This window comes from Oncorhynchus gorbuscha, linkage group LG16 (genome assembly GCF_021184085.1).
Source record: "Oncorhynchus gorbuscha isolate QuinsamMale2020 ecotype Even-year linkage group LG16, OgorEven_v1.0, whole genome shotgun sequence".
NCBI classification, from domain to species: domain Eukaryota; kingdom Metazoa; phylum Chordata; class Actinopteri; order Salmoniformes; family Salmonidae; genus Oncorhynchus; species Oncorhynchus gorbuscha.
This window is the reverse complement of record NC_060188.1, coordinates 80707087-80726682: the sequence shown is the minus strand read 5'-3', so window position 1 is coordinate 80726682 and position 19596 is coordinate 80707087. Positions and strand designations below refer to the sequence as shown.

Below are 19596 nucleotides of genomic sequence, written 5' to 3'. Positions count from 1 at the left end.
TCCCTCAGTATATTCCCTCAACCAAGACAAGTTGACTTAACAATGACTGCCTACTTCCTCTCAATAGCCACCTTCTAATCTATTCAAGTTGGGTGATATATCTGTATTTTCCTCCTAAGGAGCAAGGTTATAGGAGACCACTAGGGTTGTCACATTTTCAAAACAATTACATTTGTATTGAAAATACATTTTATTACACAAGTAATAAATACATACAAAGATGCAAGTAACAGCATTTTCATTATTGATCCCAAAAAAGAACCTCAACATGAATGAACAAATGTATTTGGCACATTTCTGTCCTTCACTTGTTCAACCATTAAGGGTCTGGAATTCAGACCAACATCTACCAAAAAGTGTTCCTCTCCTAGTCTAATCCGGTACAAGCCATGCAATGTCTACAATTAACTGAAGGCCATGATTGACCCATACGTTTGCATGCAAAAATTACTATTAATTTTAAATATGAAGTCAGGAAACTGTGACCCCAAAACGGGGCATGAACAAAAACCAAATCCGTTGAATTCTGAATTCTATTCTAGTGTCCGCTTTCCCTCCTTTTCTCAAATCTGAACCTTTCAGAAACATTTTCTTGACCTTTTTAACCATCCCTTATTTTGTTTTCCATTCCTCTTTTTAGAGGATGTGCCATGCAGTGGTCTTTGACATGGTGAGTGAGAGTATTGGTTCTTCTACAGGAGAGGGTAGTGCTTCTGTAGCTAGGACCTGGCATTTCTCTCAGTCTCTGCCAAGCACTCCCGCACCAGTCCCCTGGCATGGATGATACCTTTGGGGAAAAGTAGGTTACACCATAATATAATAAATAATATATGCCATTTAGCAGACGCTTTTATCCAAAGCGACTTACAGTCACGTGTGCATACATTCTACGTATGGGTGGTCCCGGGGATCGAACCCACTACCCTGGCGTTACAAGCGCCATGCTCTACCATGCTCTACCAATTGAGCTACACAGGATCACACCAAAATGAACCGACTGAATGACAACTCTCTAACCAAGTTAGAGTTAGTAGGTAGAGGACTAATGTGTAGTCTAGATAATGCTGTTTGTGTTACCACACAATAGAGGTATTGTATTATTACAGAAGTTTCCACATTACCTCGTTTTATTCTCTCCATGGCACTCTTGCTGCCGGCGTAGGTGGGCCGGATCTCCTTCCCTAGCTCCTCGATGATGGCCAGCAGCTCTGAATACTTACTCTGGGGTACCTGGCTGCTGCTGGATCCCTGACCACACAGGGACAGGAGAGGAATAAGTCACTTTACCAAAGGAGTTACCTACGATGTAACTACGCATTTGTTTTAAAATGTCAGTTTTATTTCCTGCATTGTAGAATTAGAAGAAGCAATTTGGGTGTATGCCTGAACCTGTGTGAAGCCCAAGGAGGGTGGCGCGTAAACATCGTTCACCAGCGGCCTGTAGGACTGCAACGTGGCCAAGTTGGCTGCTGACGGAGACGGAATGTTCCCAACTGTTGGGAGACAAATACAAACAAATCTAGGGTCAAATATGATATTACCGTTCACCAGATAGTACAAATTCTACATATTGCATGTTCACATAGCCAACAATGGCCACAGTTGTAGTGCGCATGTTTTTTTATGCAATAAGCCTTGTTAAACACTAGATGTCCTCGAAGGTTCATAAAGGAATATCCCTGGCAGATCAATCAACAGCTCCACAAGACTATCATGGAGGAAGCGGAACAGGGCTGACTAAAGAAGCCAAAGTGATACATTTTTGTCACAACGTAACGACACCCTCCAGGATGGCATGGGACACAGAACGAAAGAGATTATTTTTCGGAACATATGGAATTTCCCACCTCTGCCGTTATAGCCAATGAAGATGAGGATGTGGCTTTTTTACATTAGTAATAATGGCGGATATGAATTAGCCTAGCTCCCAGGATCTGACCCTATATATAACTGGACAAAAACTACAGACACGGTCTTTCTCCAGGTAACGTTATTCTCCAAAAGACCGAATTTAACACTCGATTTAACGGATGGATGGTTGAGTTTAACCGATATTGTTCCCTTACCCTGGTTCCCAGAAGTTCCTGGAATGTGCTGGTGGACATTGGGTTTGTAAGACATTCCCAGAGACATTGTAAATTAAAGAAATAAAATGACCCGAAAATCAAATTCAGTGAAGCGTCTGTCTCTCACTTTTTGTTTACAGCAACGGCACCCGGCAAATATGGCCGTCACTTTATATTGACACCCACAATGCATTCTATCACCACAATAGACAATCCCGGATAATCTGACCGAAAATGTTTCCAACGCGATTTACACAACTTTCAGTACATTTGAAAAGCAAAAATACTTTTAGGTTTATTTAAATTACATATTTTGTAACTAATTCACGTTGGATTTATTTTATTGAAAATATGTTTAAATTGTCCGGCTGCACAGAATACATCTCTAGACCACATAGAACATTTTAGTAGAATTTCAAGCCTAATGGACTAAGAAAATATTTCATTTTGATTCGTCTAAATTATATAACAAAACAATAAAAAGTAAAAAATAATATAATTAGCCTATACAAGCTCCTCTAACGTGTGATACTAGAGCGTGGGGTAAAATCTACACCTTTCTAGTTACACGGTTGGTCAGATGGTAGCGACTCGTGCAACAGTATTGCTTTTGTTCGTAACACTTTGTAGTAGACCACCATAGCGCAGCCAAAAAAAACAATATAAAACTAAGTCAATGTAAGATTACCTGTCTTTGTCTGGGGATTTGGAGACGCATCCATTGTTGCCTCGAATTGGCCACACTTTCCCCTCCTAGAAATTCCCTCTTACCTAAATATTAAGCATAAAGATCAAACAAAACCTTATCTACTACAAACACACGTGCACTGGAGGCCCCTCTTCTGAAGATTCTCCCGTCTTCTCTCAAAGCTGTGATTGGGCCCGTGCTGATACGATGTAACCCCTCCAATTTGTGGTACAGGACCCGGTCATTCTCTTGACCATTGGTGGACAGGCAGCGGCCACGTTCTATTGCCCAATCATAGCTTTCAGCGTCATTACCCCATGGAAGTTGTGGGATGGGATTGACCCCCAAGTGATGGCCTAAAAACCACAAAGTAGAGGGGACCTGTTATGAGTGGTGATGATTAAGGAGTACAGCACATCATAAAAAAACGTGGACAATTAAGTATACAGATTTCTTTTTTAATAGGATTGAGGAAAATGCCATTGAGGAATGATATAAAAACTGATAGTTTTCTAACTTTATCCTTGGTATTTATTAGTCATTAAGAGGTAGAAATCTTGCACTCAGTTAAATCATTTAATACAGATTTGTTGTAGAACATGTCAGTAGTGCATCTCGTGCAAAGATGAAATTACACCATCCTTCAAGTGTTCACGGCTATTTAAGCAAAAAACTGTTTTCTTATGCCCAAAACGACACTATACACATTGGTATAGCAAAGTAGCATCCTAAACTCAGGCTTTTTACATCACTTCATTTAAAAAATATATTTTTAGAAAGTCTTCCACTCCTGTACATCCTGTCTCAAGTGACAAAACAGATAAAAAAAAGTACCAGAGATCAAGCAGCAATGTTGCTGACTGGTAGAGATTCGAGGTTAGATTCCAGTTCAGAATCAGTGAGGGAACAAGTGCCCAATCCCAAGAATCCTGAGTCACACGACAAACTCATTCCACAGAGGGTCGAGTGTCTGCGTGTTTTTACTCCTCCCTTGTACTTGATTAATTAAGGTAACTAATTAGTAAGAAACTCCCCTCTCCTGGTTGTCTAAGTCTTAATTAAAAGGAAAAACCAGCAGACACTACAAGGACCTCCATGGAATGAGTTTGAAACACCTGTTTTAGATATCCATGAAGTACCTAGGACAGTAGTGTCAAACTCATTCCATGAAGTACCTAGGACAGTAGTGTCAAACTCATTCCATGAAGGGCCTAGGACAGTAGTGTCAAACTCATTCCATGAAGTACCTAGGACAGTAGTGTCAAACTCATTCCATGAAGTACCTAGGACAGTAGTGTCAAACTCATTCCATGAAGTACCTAGGACAGTAGTGTCAAACTCATTCCATGAAGTACCTAGGACAGTAGTGTCAAACTCATTCCATGGAGGGCCTAGGACAGTAGTGTCAAACTCATTCCATGAAGGGCCTAGGACAGTAGTGTCAAACTCATTCCATGAAGGGCCTAGGACAGTAGTGTCAAACTCATTCCATGGAGGGCCTAGGACAGTAGTGTCAAACTCATTCCATGAAGGGCCTAGGACAGTAGTGTCAAACTCATTCCATGGAGGGCCTAGGACAGTAGTGTCAAACTCATTCCATGAAGGGCCTAGGACAGTAGTGTCAAACTCATTCCATGAAGTACCTAGGACAGTAGTGTCAAACTCATTCCATGAAGTACCTAGGACAGTAGTGTCAAACTCATTCCATGAAGTACCTAGGACAGTAGTGTCAAACTCATTCCATGAAGGGCCTAGGACAGTAGTGTCAAACTCATTCCATGAAGTACCTAGGACAGTAGTGTCAAACTCATTCCATGAAGTACCTAGGACAGTAGTGTCAAACTCATTCCATGAAGTACCTAGGACAGTAGTGTCAAACTCATTCCATGGAGGGCCTAGGACAGTAGTGTCAAACTCATTCCATGAAGGGCCTAGGACAGTAGTGTCAAACTCATTCCATGAAGTACCTAGGACAGTAGTGTCAAACTCATTCCATGAAGGGCCTAGGACAGTAGTGTCAAACTCATTCCATGAAGGGCCTAGGACAGTAGTGTCAAACTCATTCCATGAAGTACCTAGGACAGTAGTGTCAAACTCATTCCATGAAGTACCTAGGACAGTAGTGTCAAACTCATTCCATGAAGTACCTAGGACAGTAGTGTCAAACTCATTCCATGAAGTACCTAGGACAGTAGTGTCAAACTCATTCCATGAAGTACCTAGGACAGTAGTGTCAAACTCATTCCATGAAGTACCTAGGACAGTAGTGTCAAACTCATTCCATGAAGTACCTAGGACAGTAGTGTCAAACTCATTCCATGAAGTACCTAGGACAGTAGTGTCAAACTCATTCCATGAAGTACCTAGGACAGTAGGGTCAAACTCATTCCATGAAGTACCTAGGACAGTAGTGTCAAACTCATTCCATGGAGGGCCTAGGACAGTAGTGTCAAACTCATTCCATGGAGGGCCTAGGACAGTAGTGTCAAACTCATTCCATGAAAGGCCTAGGACAGTAGTGTCAAACTCATTCCATGGAGGGCCTAGGACAGTAGTGTCAAACTCATTCCATGAAGGGCCTAGGACAGTAGTGTCAAACTCATTCCATGAAGCTAGTGTCAAACTCATTCCATGGCCTAGGACAGTAGTGTCAAACTCATTCCATGAAGGGCCTAGGACAGTAGTGTCAAACTCATTCCATGAAGTACCTAGGACAGTAGTGTCAAACTCATTCCATGAAGGGCCTAGGACAGTAGTGTCAAACTCATTCCATGAAGGGCCTAGGACAGTAGTGTCAAACTCATTCCATGAAGGGCCTAGGACAGTAGTGTCAAACTCATTCCATGAAGGGCCTAGGACAGTAGTGTCAAACTCATTCCATGAAGGGCCTAGGACAGTAGTGTCAAACTCATTCCATGAAGGGCCTAGGACAGTAGTGTCAAACTCATTCCATGAAGGGCCTAGGACAGTAGTGTCAAACTCATTCCATGAAGTACCTAGGACAGTAGTGTCAAACTCATTCCATGAAGGGCCTAGGACAGTAGTGTCAAACTCATTCCATGAAGGGCCTAGGACAGTAGTGTCAAACTCATTCCATGAAGTACCTAGGACAGTAGTGTCAAACTCATTCCATGAAGTACCTAGGACAGTAGTGTCAAACTCATTCCATGAAGTACCTAGGGCAGTAGTGTCAAACTCATTCCATGAAGTACCTAGGACAGTAGTGTCAAACTCATTCCATGAAGGGCCTAGGACAGTAGTGTCAAACTCATTCCATGAAGGGCCTAGGACAGTAGTGTCAAACTCATTCCATGAAGGGCCTAGGACAGTACTGTCAAACTCATTCCATGAAGTACCTAGGACAGTAGTGTCAAACTCATTCCATGAAGTACCTAGGACAGTAGTGTCAAACTCATTCCATGGAGGGCCTAGGACAGTAGTGTCAAACTCATTCCATGGAGGGCCTAGGACAGTAGTGTCAAACTCATTCCATGAAGGGCCTAGGACAGTAGTGTCTGCTGGTTTTTCCTTTAATTAAGACAGACAACCAGGTAAGGGAGTGTACTTGCTAATTAGTGACCTTAATTAATCAATCAAGTACAAGGGAGAGAAAACACGCAGACACTCGGCCCTCTGTGCAAAGAGTTTGACATGTGACCTAAAGGATCAAATAGATACCAGTGAATATGCTAATTGATACCACCTTTGCCTCCAAGGTGCAATCTTTACCACAGATCCAATCCTTTCAGATTTACACACCTACATGAGGTAAAAGGGATCCGTTTTGAATTCAACAAACTAGCTTGAATACTAGCTTTTAATGTAGTGTTATTCGACAGCTTGTATTGACAAACAAGATCTGTCGGTTCACGTGCAGTTGTATAATAACACTCCAGGAGTGTATCTGCTGTAGTTTGATAGTACAAGATATCGAATCTGATGCCACATATCAAACAACCCGTTCTGAACATCTTTTGAATGCAGAGGAATAAATGCAGGAAAATGAAGTTATTTTAAACCATGCACAATCACAATTCTTGATAGTCAAGCTGTAAACAATTCTGTCAGTAGAAAGGATACACCAATGTTTGATAGAAACAAGGATTGTTTCAGAAATTGCACCCTACTCTCGATGGTGAACAAAAGTAGTGCACTACCTATGGAATAGGGTGCCATTTTAAATCTAGTTATGGTGAGAGTTTTCGTCATCATGCCTGAGACTTGAGTCGTGATAGAGTAAAATCTCAAATGAAGAAAGCAAGCAGTTGGTGTGTGGTCATGCATCTCAGGTAGACATTTTGTAAAACACCTGTTTAAAAAAAAAATCACTGTGTAGCTTAACGAACACCTGAGCACTGTCTGAGCACTGTCCAGTCACCTGTAGAAAACAAAAACCTGGGTGACATCCCCCATCCGTCAGTAGAGAAGGCACACCCCATCGTTTACATAGAGCTGAGGGAGAGGGGTGCAACAGGAAAAACAGTCTGGCATTTTTAATAATGCCACTTCTCCATGCGTCCTCTACTCTCCCCCCCCCTTCATCACCGCAGCCTCTTCTAAATCCTCAGCTCTGAAACTCAGAGGAATATTATTCTTCAAGCCAACTCCTCTGGATGTCAAAAGGGAGACTGTCTCCTCTTTGGACATAAACCCTGAAATCTTAACTTAGCCACCGTGGTTTAGCTTCAGGGAAAACCACAACTCAGCACCTTAGGATGAACGGAGAGGGAGAAGAGGTGGTGGGTAGTGTCACGGTAGAGATTCAGATGGAAATGTTGTCGTATCCCATCAGGTTGGGTCGAGAACCCAGGGTGTGGAGGAGAAAATGGGTGTCGAAGCCCATCAGGTCAGACTGGGTGGTGAACCCATGTTATGCATGTGGCTGAGGCTCTGAGGGTGCAGCTGCTGCCACTTCTGCTGCTGCTGAACGGCCAGTTGCTGAGACTGGTCAGACGACGACAGGATGTTGGTCAGAGGAGAGACGCAGTTAATTGGAATGATCAGGCCTGGACACGAGAGAGAGAAATGGGAAATAACCACGTTAGAACAAAGGAAAATAATGCACTTCTCTAGCTACCTCGTAGTCCAACCTAATTTCAACATCTGTTCATTTATAGTTCACTTGTTGGGGAGGAGAGGGACCAGCTTCTACTTATGTACAATACTCCTCTGGTAAAATACATTACAGGTTGTGACTAAAAATATATATTTTTCAAAAACTGCTTCTGCCAAAGACTTCCAGCATCAACTTACCCACAATCCTCTGCCCGTCCTCCGTCCTGAGACGGACGATCTGCATCTTGATGTTGGTTCCGCTGACGGAGGCCAGGACTCCCTCCACCTTGGTCCACACACTGAGCACAGATCCACACAGCACGTAGTACGTCCTGCAGCGCAGACCCACCTCACACTGCAGACCCACCGACACCTTCTTACAGTTACCACGCCTGGAGGGAGGAGAGGGGGTTAATAAACACGAGTCAACCTTTTTTTCTGACTAGTTCATTAAACTATACAGGTCAAGAGTAAAACCTGCTAGTGAACTTGACAACTGCCAAAACCACCACTACAACTTTATAGTCATATGAGAAACAACACCAACCAGTAAGCATGAGAGCAGATCTCAGCTGAAGACTGGTACTGGTCCATCCAGTGCTGCTTGGCATCATCTGACAGCACCTTTTTACACTTCTTCTTGATGTCGGCATAGGCCTCCAGTTTCAGCTGTTTGCCTGTGTTGGGTCTGTAGACCAGGAACAGCCTCTTCTTACTGTTCACCTCCTTCACCAAGATAGCAGTCTTCTTGTTGTTCCTTATCTGGGGGATCAGCAAAATATTTATAGAGTTTGTAAAACAAAACTAAATCTAGGGAAATGTTATGGCAATCAAAACTATGAAAATCAGAATGTTATCATATTTGGTGCAAATATGTAGTGTTTGCCAAACTCTACAGAGAAGGAAACGTCTGGTTGGTCTTTTAGTACCTGTACATAGAAGCCATCGTCGGGTCCACTCTGCTCAGCCCAGGCATGGGTAGCATCCTCCCAGGCCATGCCTCTCTCCACACTCACCTGACACACACAAACAGTATTTACAAAATGGAAAATGGCTACCGGTCCGTTGTAGCAAGAGAGTTCCTTGTTAAACCAGTTTCTATTCCTGTCTAGTGAGGAAAAACAACGGTCGGCTGTACCGTGTAGAGCTCCACATGTCCAGAGGTGGAATAGCCTGGAGTCAGGAACTTTTTGGCTTCCATCTTCTTCACCTTCTCATCCCCAGAACCTAGGTCTAGAAAGAGACCGAGATAAACAATACTAATCAGATCCACATAGCAGTCATTTTGTCCAGACCCAGTCTGAAATCTTGGGTAGTTTAATATTGTAGGTGTCATGTAGAGTATAGTCCCTCATTCACAGTAGTTGACATTAGTCTCCTTTAAAGAAAAAGTTTAAGGCTATTCCTCTCCGGTCTTACCCAGAATGCCCATGTCGTAGCGTCCATTCTTCTTGGCATTCTGTATGACGGCTGCCAGCGTGTCAGAAAAGTACTGGAACAGAGCGTTCTGCTCCTGCACCGCCATCCCCAGGATACGGTTCAGGAACTTCCCTATGTTGTTGTAGTCTGGGAAGAAGAGAGGAAAGAACTGTACAGTCTAATACTTTTTAATGTGATCTGACAAGGCTTAAAGTCAGAGCCAGTCTCACCTTTGTCCAGAGACAGGATCCCTGATCTGTCCTCCACATGGATCAGACCCACTCCGATCAACCCATGAAGGATCTCTGCCAGGGAATAGGATGAAGACAGAACCACATTTTTAAAGTTTAACTAGGCAAGTAAGTTAATAACATTCTTCATTGCAATGACGGCCTACCCTGGAAGACGCTGGGCCAATTGTGCACCGCCCTATGGGATTCCCTATCACAGCCCGGTTGTGATACAGCTTGGATTCGAACCAGGGTGTCTGTAGTTACGCCTTTAGCACTGAGATGCTGTGCCTTAGACCGCTGACCACCCAGGAGCCCACAGATGGAAGTAAGACAACAGCCATGCACCAGAAATAGATTCACTCAGCTTGTGGACTGAGCCAGTCATGTGAATTCTAGACATGAAAGAATCCCCAGTATTAAGCAGGAGAACGGAATTTCCCTTGGCTCAAAATAGGGACATAAATCCTACAACCGAGTCCCAAAATCTGTCCACACGAGACATACCTTTGTAGAAATCCCCTTCGAAGTTCGATGGAGGATTCACTAACGGAAAGTCTAGGTTAACGATGGACTTCATCACAATCTCCAGAGCATTTCTGCCATACTGTGGATTGGAGAAGAAAGGAGGTTACAACGACAACTACAGGAAACCACACATGCATAAATTATATTTAGTTGTACACTATCGTTCAAATGTTTGGGGTCACTGAGAAAGAGGTGACGCCGGGATGCTGGCCTTCGAGGCAGAGTTGCGAGAAGAAAAAGCCATCTCAGGCTGAAAAGAAAAAAAATGAAGATGGGCAAAAGAACAGACACTGGAACTCTGCCTAGAAGGCCAGCATCCCAGTTGCCTCTTCACTGTTGACATTGACACTGATGTTGAGGGTACTATTTAATGAAGCTGCCAGTTGAGGACTTGAGGCATCTGTTTCTCTAACAAGACACTAAATGTACTTGTCCTCTTGCTCAGTTGTGCACCGGGGCCTCCCACTCCTTTCTATTCAGCTTAGAGCCAGTTTGCGCTGTTCTGTGAAGGGAGTAGTACACAGCGTTGTACGAGATCTTCAGTTTCTTGGCAATTTCTCACATGGAAAAGCCTTCATTTCTCAGAACAAGAATAGACTGACAAGTTTCAGAAGAAAGTTATTTGTTTCTGGCCATTTTGAGCCAGTAATCAAACCCAAATGCTGATGTTCCAGATACTCAATTAGTCTAAAGAAGGCCAGTTTTATTGCTTCTTTAATCAGAACAACAGCTTTCAGCTGTGCTAACATAATTGCAAAAGGGTTTTCTAATGATCAATTAGACTTTTAAAATGCTAAACTTGGATTAGCTAACATAACGTGCCATTGGAACGCAGGAGTGATGGTTGCCGACAATGGGCCTCTGTAGATATTCAATAAAATAAAAATCAGCAGTTTCCATCTACAATAGTCATTTATAACATTTACACAATTTCTGATCTATTTGCTCTTCTTTCAAAAACAAGGACAATTCTAAGTGACACCAAACTTTTGAATGGTAGTGTATATATGCTTACTTTGTTGTCGAAGTTAAACCTGCTGAGATCTCTCGTCTCTGTTGCTCTTCTGTCTCCATGGGTGAGGGCACCCTGTGGAACACGCATATCACATGTAGCATCAGTGGCTCAAACATTGGTGATTAATATCCACGTTTTCCACTGCTCAGTTCAATTTAACCACTGACAGGACAGGTTTTTACCAGGCTCTCCAGTCTCTTGGCCACAATGGAGGCAAACCTCTGTTCCCCAGCCAGCTCAGAGATGAGGAACACATACTCAGGAGCAGTCACCTGGTTAGACCTATGGGTCCTCCCTGAGAGAGAGACATTGGCACCATTAAGCAGAACACACATTTAATTAGTCTAAATACCTCACACCTGCTGTTCCCATTGTATCAGAGTGGGAAAAGCCAGAGGAGACACGCCAGCTAAATTAACTACCATGAGCCACATTATCAAGACAAGTAAAAACCAAAAGACTAGAGTGAAAATAAAGTTAGATTTAATTTCTATAGCATTTTCACTTGGTGAAACATCAAAAGGTTTTGTATAATATCTGCTAGTGGTTTTGAAAGTAGCACCCACAAGCCTAAATTGGTCACAATTGTGTACTAAGTCATCCATTTCTTATGACATGTGACGGATTGCAATTCGTACAATATATGCGAAACGGCTTAAGATCCCGGACTGCATCTTTAAGTCTCAGTGCTTGAGACTGTATGGGAGTAATGAAACCACAGCCAGAAATACTTTACTGACCAAACTGCTGTATGGCTCTGTCTGCACTCCAGGGCAGCTCCAGGGTCATGTGGACCCTCCTCCTCTGGTTCTTTACTCGCCGGTCAGCCTGCAAGGAGATGCCCGAGCTGGCCGCTTCCGAGATGATGGCTATGTTCTGGAGAGGGAGAAGAACAAGCTTAGGAATGGTTTTATGCCATCGTTTGTGACTGATTCTGAGTCAACTGATTCTATAGATATGTGACTCAAACAAGCAGACTGCCCCCCACTGCCTTGCACACAACCTACATTTCTCAAGTCAATGTGCTTGTACCCCTCGCCTAAATCAGAAACATGGGGTAATACTGTTCCATTCTCTCCTCCTATTTCTTTCCCCATCCTCCCATACCTTCTCTCCGTCCATGAACCTCTGTTTCTCTGTGAGGTTGAGGATCTCCACAGGAACATCCAGCTCAGATCGAGACTCGTAGGAGATGCTGCCATCGTCGTTACTGACCACCCGGCCTTTACGCCCAGTCATCTGGAACACAGAGGATGTGAGAACAAATAAAATAATCTAACATATGATAAGATAGTCAAGAGGGCCATCTCTAGCTTAAAACATTTACACATTTGCAGTTAACAATGAGTGGACTTTAAGCTTCTTTTAATAATTTTTATTTTATTTTGTCCAGATCCTGGGCCACTGTTCTTTGTATCCATATTTAATTGAACCCATTACCTCAGCCACGTTGTCGGGTCCTCCCAGCTCATCTATGAGTTCATCCAGAGTGTTGGGAGGTAGATCCTGAGCCAGCTTATCTAGCTGGTCCAACAGATCTCTCTTCATCTGCTGAGCATCTTCCACAGCATCCTGACTGGTCATACAGCTGTCATCTACCTCTACCTTGGCTGATGGATGGATATGAGGGTTAAGAAAGAGGGAGTAAAAAAATACAAAAAAATGTTGAATGTTCATCGTCATCTGCTCATGCTGGCTGGTTATACAATCCTAACTCAGACTGTAGAGAATACATTGATGGCAATGGGAGATTTGCACAGAAGTCCGACTCCACGCTCACTTACAGAAAGCGCGTTGTTGCTACTAACTTACCTATGGCAGGTGTGCTGGAGGTCTTGACTGGGGGGGTGGTGAAAGCAGGCCTGATGGAGCCCAGACCAGAAGCTAACAAGGCACTGTGGATAGAGTCTGGGTCAATGCTCTTCTTCTTCTTCTCCTTGCATTTCTTCACCCCTTTCCTCTTTCCAGACAGCCAGGGGTCTGGGAGATGGGAAAAATTATGAGACTTAGGTAGGTGGTTAGCTCATAATCAATCTTAAATCAAACTCCCTCGCTCACCATCCTCCTCATCCTCGCTGGAATCATCCTTGAAGGGATTGAAGTCGTCTTCGTCATCTTCTCCCGAGCTGACCGATTTGAAGCTGTCGTCACTCTCCGCATCGTCCTTATGAGACTCTTCAGATTTGCTGTCATCAGAGCTGTTCCCCGACAGACCACCTGATTTTCTCTTCCTCTTCTCTGCCTTCTTTATGTTGGCACCTGCAGGAAAGGAGAGAGAGGGAACATTAACATTGGTAAACATAGCCAAAACACTACATTAGTGTTGGGAGACAGAGGTCTTTTTTTTAAAGAGTTCTCATGTGAAACAGTAAGCCAGAACATTACATAAAACACCTACGATGAGTCACAGGTTCACGCAAAAAGAACATTGGAAATGCATGAAGAGATCTCTTGTTGCTAAAGTAACCAACTGAAGAATACCGAGATCAAACTCTTCACTGTCTCATTACAGACCCAATGACTGTCCTTTCCTGGCTAACTGCCCTGGAGTACCTTTCCTCTTCTTTCCCTTCTGCTCTGCTGCAGCCTCGCTGGGGAAGGGGATCTTCATGGCCGGCAGGTCAATGCCCAGCAGGCTGAACAGCTTTTCTCTGTCTGGAGCTGGGAAGTGCTTCTCTACCAGGGACTGGAGCACACCTCTGAGAGGGAAAGAGCAAGAGAGCAAACACCTTGTTATAGATGGTACAAGCATACACCTGGCATTAGCATGTAGCTAGCTAGCTTTACAGCTGCTCAATAGATTCCAAGTTGTTTCCCCAATATGTTCCCTTGAGCAAGGAACTTAACTACTCATTGAGTGCTGCACTGTGGCTGCCCTCTGCTCCAGCCTAATGTGTGCCATTTAGCAGATGCTTTTACACAAAGCGACTTAGTCATGCACGCATACATTTTACGTATGGGCAGTCCCGGGCATCGAACCCACTACCATAGCAAGCGTTATGCTCTACTAATTGAGCTACAGAGGACCAGCCAATCTCCAACCTAATGTGTATGTCAGGGTTTCTGTTAGCCGGTAATAGACAATTTTTGTCCATGAAAAAAAATAAAAATAGAAAAGCCGATAAATAAAATTGTCCGGGAAAAGGAAAAAAATCCCATGGCAAAATAATGCTTTTTGGTCTATTTATTGCTTAAAATACATTTGACCGGTCATGCTTATCAGTCTATGGGTTAATTTGCATAATTTAGTGGAATTAAATTGGAGTGGGTATATTCGTTATGCATCTTATTTAATCACATTTTGTATCGTAATTATCACACGCTCACAGTATACAGTTAGAGCCCTTGAGAGAAAATCTGTCAGACAGCACTTTTTATTTCTCAACTGGTAATTGAAGTGTGCTTCCCATTCAAATGCATAGGCAATGGAAGCCAGGCTTCATCAGCACGTCACACACCACTTTGCAATGTGCTGGAGGCAGTATGCATTTTGAAAACAGAGCTACTTAATTGTTTGAAACCTGAACATTTTACAACATTATGAGGCATGTTTTACCTTGCTTCAAAGTAGCCCAGGTAAAATACCACCATGTCTGTGGAGGAAGTTATTTTATGAAGACATTCCACATGCCATGGAAACCAGTAGCCTACTGCCTTGTGCACATTGCTCTGGTAATAATTAAAAAAGAAAAATAGTTTATCAACATTTTAAAACGGAATGATCTGTCGCATCAGATTCATTGCTTTTTCAATATTGTGTTATGTATCCTAGGCCTGCTGGTTGGATGAATTTGGGATCTACCGTCCAACAACTGTCCCAGAGTCTGTTTGGACTAGTTCCTTCTCAACAGTCTGACCAATAGAATGGGTACACTTTTCTACTATGTGGGATGATCGACTGACATAGCCTTATGGACGCGTCACCTACGAGCATAAGGGAAACATTCCCGAAGTAAATGGAATTATATTGCCAATATTACTTAGCCTACTCCGGTCTATAGAGAAATACATAAAAATCATTCATTAGGCCACTAAAGCATGATTTGGCCACAAGATCATTAGCGTTGTCTAGCCTTAAAAAATAAACACGTTTTAAAATCGCATTACAAACAGTCGGAAGGAAAAGCAGTGCACACAAATACCAAATAGATGATTGTGACTGTCAGTGAAAAGTAGAGGCCCAGCCAGGCATATCGAAATATTTTAAAATTCAATCGTGGGACAACAGCTTGGAAAGCAAATGGCTATTACTGTAAAGAAAGACTAACGTCTTATCAAAATTCTCTACTTAAATAGAGTGAACAACAGTAGGCCTATAGACTTATCTTATTGACACCAGCAGAGCAAATCGGCCATGTCCCCGGTGAGTGCGCACTCCACATATTCACTCCATCATTGTTGGGTCAGTTCCACTTTAAAGTTAGTTTTTGGACAATAATTTCTTCCTCCAGTTTAGACGGATGTCATTCTATTTGTGTCTCCTTTTATTCATCTGTTAGTCAGTGTCAGCAGAGTAGGCAAAAAAAAAAAAATCCTAACATTTCTAAAAACCCATTATGCGGTATTGTGTGTAGATTGATGAGTACAATTGTTTTATTTAACCCATTTCAGAATAAGGCTGTAACATAAAATGTGGAAAAAGTCAAGAGGTATGAATATTTTCCGAATGCATTGTATATTACTACATTATGACTATTCAATCTACTCATCACATTACGAAGAGTAGACTTTTTAACATGTAAATGCGATGATGCATGGAATGCATTATTATAAAGGTCCATTGTTATGGCAAAAATGTGCATCCCCAAACTTGAAACTTGCGTGCCGCCTATGTATAGGCTAGTGACTTTGCTGTTGGTTACTGGTCTTGTTGACTGAGGAAAAGGAAATGTGGACAGTAATTCTAACATCTTCAAAGTGCACAGTAAGGTCACAAGTCATTGCATCCTTTACTTGCATATTCTGTTAAGATGAATTACCATCGTCTAAATGTAATTACCGTCATCCTGAGCACCGTGGGTAGACGTCCTAATCAGGTTATACACTCTATGCATATGGGTCCAGTACATTTCTCAAATGTCCGGTGCCACATTTTCCTAACAGAAACCCTGGTTTGTGTGTATGCGTGTTTGTATATCAGTGGTTGGATTCAAGCAGAAGACATGTCCATCACATATGGACTAATCAAGTATACAAAGTCTGGGTGAAAAAAATTACTTGGCGGTGGAGACAAAGTCGTTGAGCTCTCCTCCTCCTTCCTCCAGGGCCTCCAGTGTTCTGGCCTCTCCTGTCGACTGGAGACCAATCACAACACACTGCAGAGAGCGAGAAAGACAGGACGAGAGTCGCACACAGTCTGACGGTAAACAGCTAAATGTCTGGGGGACCACCAGTCACCTCTCCCCAAACCAACCACAGGAACTCAAATACACCAGAACCAATATGCAGTAATATGACAAAAGTATTCCTGATCTCTAAAATCTGAAGTCAGAAAATGTATGATTTCTGGAATAACAATCTCATCTTTCTACCTTCTGAAACCTCCCACCCACCTTGCCGTTTTTGACCTCCTCCCTGGCGAGCTGCACCACCCTGCGGACCTTGGACGCAATGCAGAGGTACTTGAAGAACCTCTGGTGGGCCGACCAGAACTGACCCCACATGGACTTCTTCATCCGCTGCTCTGCATCCATCAGGTTAGCAGCCGCCTGAAACTTCTCCCGCGCAGCCACCCACTGAAACATGGAGAGGACGGGGTTAAAACAACAGTTTCCGTTTCAAGCTTACTGAAAAGAGCCCAGGGAAAACTTATGTTTAGGTTTGGGATTAGGTCAAGGTTCCTTACCAGGTGTACAGACTTGTTGTACATCTTGATGTAGTGGGTTGTCAAAGGAACCTGCTCAATCTTGAACGTGACACCCGTGAAGCTCAGCTGCCTGGCGATGTACATCCCCCTCAGCTTCATATCCATGGCAACTATCTCCATAGCACCCACACCTCTGAGGACAAGGCAATACAAGGGAGGATTTAAACATTTGTTGAATAGGTATTTAGTTAAGGATAAATGTAATTTGTGATATACTAGATATCAATAGGTATAGAGAAGGTGAGGTGTAACAAGACTTTGCAGGAGAAGTTGTCCTACCAACAGACTTATTGGCATAGTCGTGTTTTGTAACAGTTCTAATGGGTTGAAGACGTTCTGCCTCTACAGATTCCATCTGCAAGTCAGAACTTTAAGGTGGCTTGCTGCATCCATTTCGTGGCTGTTTTTTAAAAGACACATACTCTGCACCACTACGAAGAGTTACGAGTGTCTGTCTCGCTCACCGGCGCTCCACAGCCTGAATGAAGTTGCTAAACTCTCTGAAGGGGGTCCCCTCCCCCCATATGCCCAGCCGGCTCATGTAGGCCATGTTACGGGGCTCAGACGCACCTGGACACGGACACACACAATTAGATGGAGAACACTTCCATTCATTTAAAACTATATTATTCCTGCACGATATACAGTACCTGTCAAAAGTTTAGACAAACCTACTCATTCAAGGGTTTTCCTTATTTTTACTATATTATAAAATAATAGTGAAGAAATCAAAACTATGAAGTAACACATATGGAATCATGTAGTAACCAAAAAAGGTGTTACACAAAACGATTCTTCAAAGTAGCCACCCTTTGCCCTAATGACAGCTTTGCACACTCTTGGCATTCGCTCAACCGGCGTCATGACGTAGACACCTGGAATGCATTTAATTTAACATGTGTGCCTTGTTAACAGTTAATTTGTGGAATTTCTGTCCTGCTTAATGCATTTGAGCCAATCAGTTGTGTGGTGACAAGGTAGAGGTGGTATACAGAAGATAACCCTATTTAGTAAAAGACCAAGTCCATATTATGGCAAGAACAGCTCAAATAAGCAAAGAGAAACAGTCCATTACTTTAAGACGAAGGTCAGTCAATCCAGAAAATGTTAAGAAAATTTCTTCATGTGCAGTCGCAAAAACCACCAAGCGTTATGAAGAAACTGTCACTCATGAGGACTGCCACAGGAAAGGAGGACCCAGCGTTACCTCTGCTGCAGAGGATAAGTTCAGTAGAGTTAACTGCACCTCAGATTCCAGCCCAAATAAATGCTTCACAGAGTTCAATTAACAGACATCTCAACATCAATTGTTCAGAGGAGACTGTAAATCAGGCCTTCATGGTCGTATTTCTGCAAAGAAACCACTACTAAAAGGACACCAATAAGAGACTTGCTTTGGCCAAGAAACTCGAGCAATGGACATTAGAGACTGGTGGAAACCTGTCCTTTGGTCCAAATTTGATTTTTGGTTCCAACCGCCTGTCTTTGTGAGACGCAGAGTAGGCGAACGGATGATCTCCGCATGTGGAGTTCCCACCGTGAAGCATGGAGGTGGTGGTGTGATGGTGCTTTGCTGGAGACACCGATTTATTTTGAATTCATGGCACACTTAACCAGCATGGCTACCACCGCATTCTGCAGCGATACGCCATTTCATCTGGTTTACGCTTAGTGGGACTGTCATTTGTTTTTCAACAGGACAATGATCCAACACACCTCCAGGCTGTGTAAGGACTATTTGACGAAGGAGAGTGATGGAGTGCTGCATCAGATGACCTCAACCCAATTGAGATGGTTTTGGATGGGTTGGACTGCATTGGTTGGACTGCAGAGTGAAGGAAAAGCAGCCAACAAGTGCTCATCATATGTGGGAACTCCTTCAAGACTGTTGGAAAAGCATTCCAGGTGAAGATGGTTGAGAGTATGCCAAACGTGTGCAAAGCTGTCAAGGCAAAGGGTGGCTACCTTGAAGAATCTCAAATATATTTTGATTTGTTTAATACTTTTTGTTACTACATGATTACATATGTTTGATTTCATAGTTTTGATGTCTAGTTATGGCCTAAAGTTTTGAGAATGACAAATATTCATTTCCACAAAGTTTGCTGCATCAATGTCTTTAGTTATTTTTGTCAGATGTTACTATGGAGTATTGAGGTATAATTACAATCTTTTCATAACTGTCAAAGGCTTTTATTGACAATTACATGAAGTTGATGCAGAGTCAATATTTGCTTTGTTGACCGTTCTTTTTCAAGACCTCTGCAATCCGCTCTGGCATGCTGTCAATTAACTTCTGGGCCACATCCTGACTGATGGCAGCCCATTCTTGCATTATCAATGCTTGGGAGTTTGTCAGAATTTGTGGGTTTTTGTTTGTCCACCCACCTCTTGAGGATTGACCACAAATTCTCAATGGGATTAAGGTCTGGGGAGTTTCCTATCCATGGACCCAAAATATTGATGTTTTGTTCACCGAGCCACTTAGTTATCACTTTTGCCTTATGGCAAGGTGCTCCATCATGCTGGAAAAGGCATTGTTAGTCACCAAACTGTTCCTGGAAAGTTGGGAGAAGTTGCTCATGGAGGATGTTTCGTTACCATTCTTTATTCATGGCCGTGTTCTTAGCCAAAATTGTGAGTGAGCCCATTCCATTGGCTGAGAAGCAACACCACACATGGTCTCAGGATGCTTTACTGTTGGCATGACACAGGACTACTGATGGTAG

General features: G+C 42.9%; 2 protein-coding genes across 5 annotated transcripts in view; both read right to left on the bottom strand.

The window, feature by feature from the left end:
* Positions 1–171: 171 nt before the first annotated feature.
* On the bottom strand, positions 172–3105 carry LOC123999599 (cyclin-dependent kinase 2-associated protein 1). 2 transcript variants are annotated; one of them, XM_046305514.1, is made up of 4 exons: positions 2755–3105; positions 1390–1493; positions 1122–1248; positions 172–787 (listed from the first exon to the last, which is right to left on the bottom strand). In XM_046305514.1, exons 1-4 carry the CDS (start codon positions 2786–2788, stop codon positions 720–722), a joined length of 333 nt encoding a protein of 110 aa, XP_046161470.1. In that variant the 5' UTR covers positions 2789–3105; the 3' UTR covers positions 172–719. The 2 variants fall into 2 exon arrangements, with proteins under 2 accessions (XP_046161470.1, XP_046161469.1); XM_046305513.1 differs by lacking the exon at positions 2755–3105 and adding an exon at positions 2067–2239.
* Positions 3106–6157: 3052 nt separating this feature from the next.
* Positions 6158–19596, bottom strand: part of sbno1 (strawberry notch homolog 1 (Drosophila)) — a 34106-nt gene continuing 20667 nt past the window's right edge. For all 3 annotated transcript variants that reach the window (XM_046306104.1, XM_046306106.1, XM_046306105.1), the window contains exons 13-32: positions 17332–17437; positions 16847–17000; positions 16554–16736; positions 16219–16316; positions 13555–13700; positions 13060–13260; positions 12814–12981; positions 12442–12611; positions 12109–12240; positions 11742–11877; positions 11184–11296; positions 11002–11073; positions 9966–10065; positions 9459–9533; positions 9229–9375; positions 8948–9042; positions 8739–8825; positions 8357–8571; positions 8008–8201; positions 6158–7760 (exon numbers count right to left, since the gene is read on the bottom strand). In XM_046306104.1, the coding sequence (XP_046162060.1) occupies positions 7597–7760; positions 8008–8201; positions 8357–8571; positions 8739–8825; positions 8948–9042; positions 9229–9375; positions 9459–9533; positions 9966–10065; positions 11002–11073; positions 11184–11296; positions 11742–11877; positions 12109–12240; positions 12442–12611; positions 12814–12981; positions 13060–13260; positions 13555–13700; positions 16219–16316; positions 16554–16736; positions 16847–17000; positions 17332–17437 (2756 nt within the window). In that variant the 3' untranslated portion in view covers positions 6158–7596. The remainder of the gene's footprint in view (positions 7761–8007; positions 8202–8356; positions 8572–8738; positions 8826–8947; positions 9043–9228; positions 9376–9458; positions 9534–9965; positions 10066–11001; positions 11074–11183; positions 11297–11741; positions 11878–12108; positions 12241–12441; positions 12612–12813; positions 12982–13059; positions 13261–13554; positions 13701–16218; positions 16317–16553; positions 16737–16846; positions 17001–17331; positions 17438–19596) is intronic.

Excerpts from the sequence above, each read along its gene's own strand:
- LOC123999599 (XM_046305513.1), bottom strand. The coding sequence starts at position 2,133 with ATGTCTCTGGGAATGTCTTACAAACCCAATGTCCACCAGCACATTCCA. Across the intron at positions 1,494-2,066 it reads AGGAACTTCTGGGAACCAGG|TTGGGAACATTCCGTCTCCG; the intron begins GTAAGGGAACAA and ends GTCTCCCAACAG. Across the intron at positions 788-1,121 it reads CATGGAGAGAATAAAACGAG|GTATCATCCATGCCAGGGGA; the intron begins GTAATGTGGAAA and ends TTTTCCCCAAAG.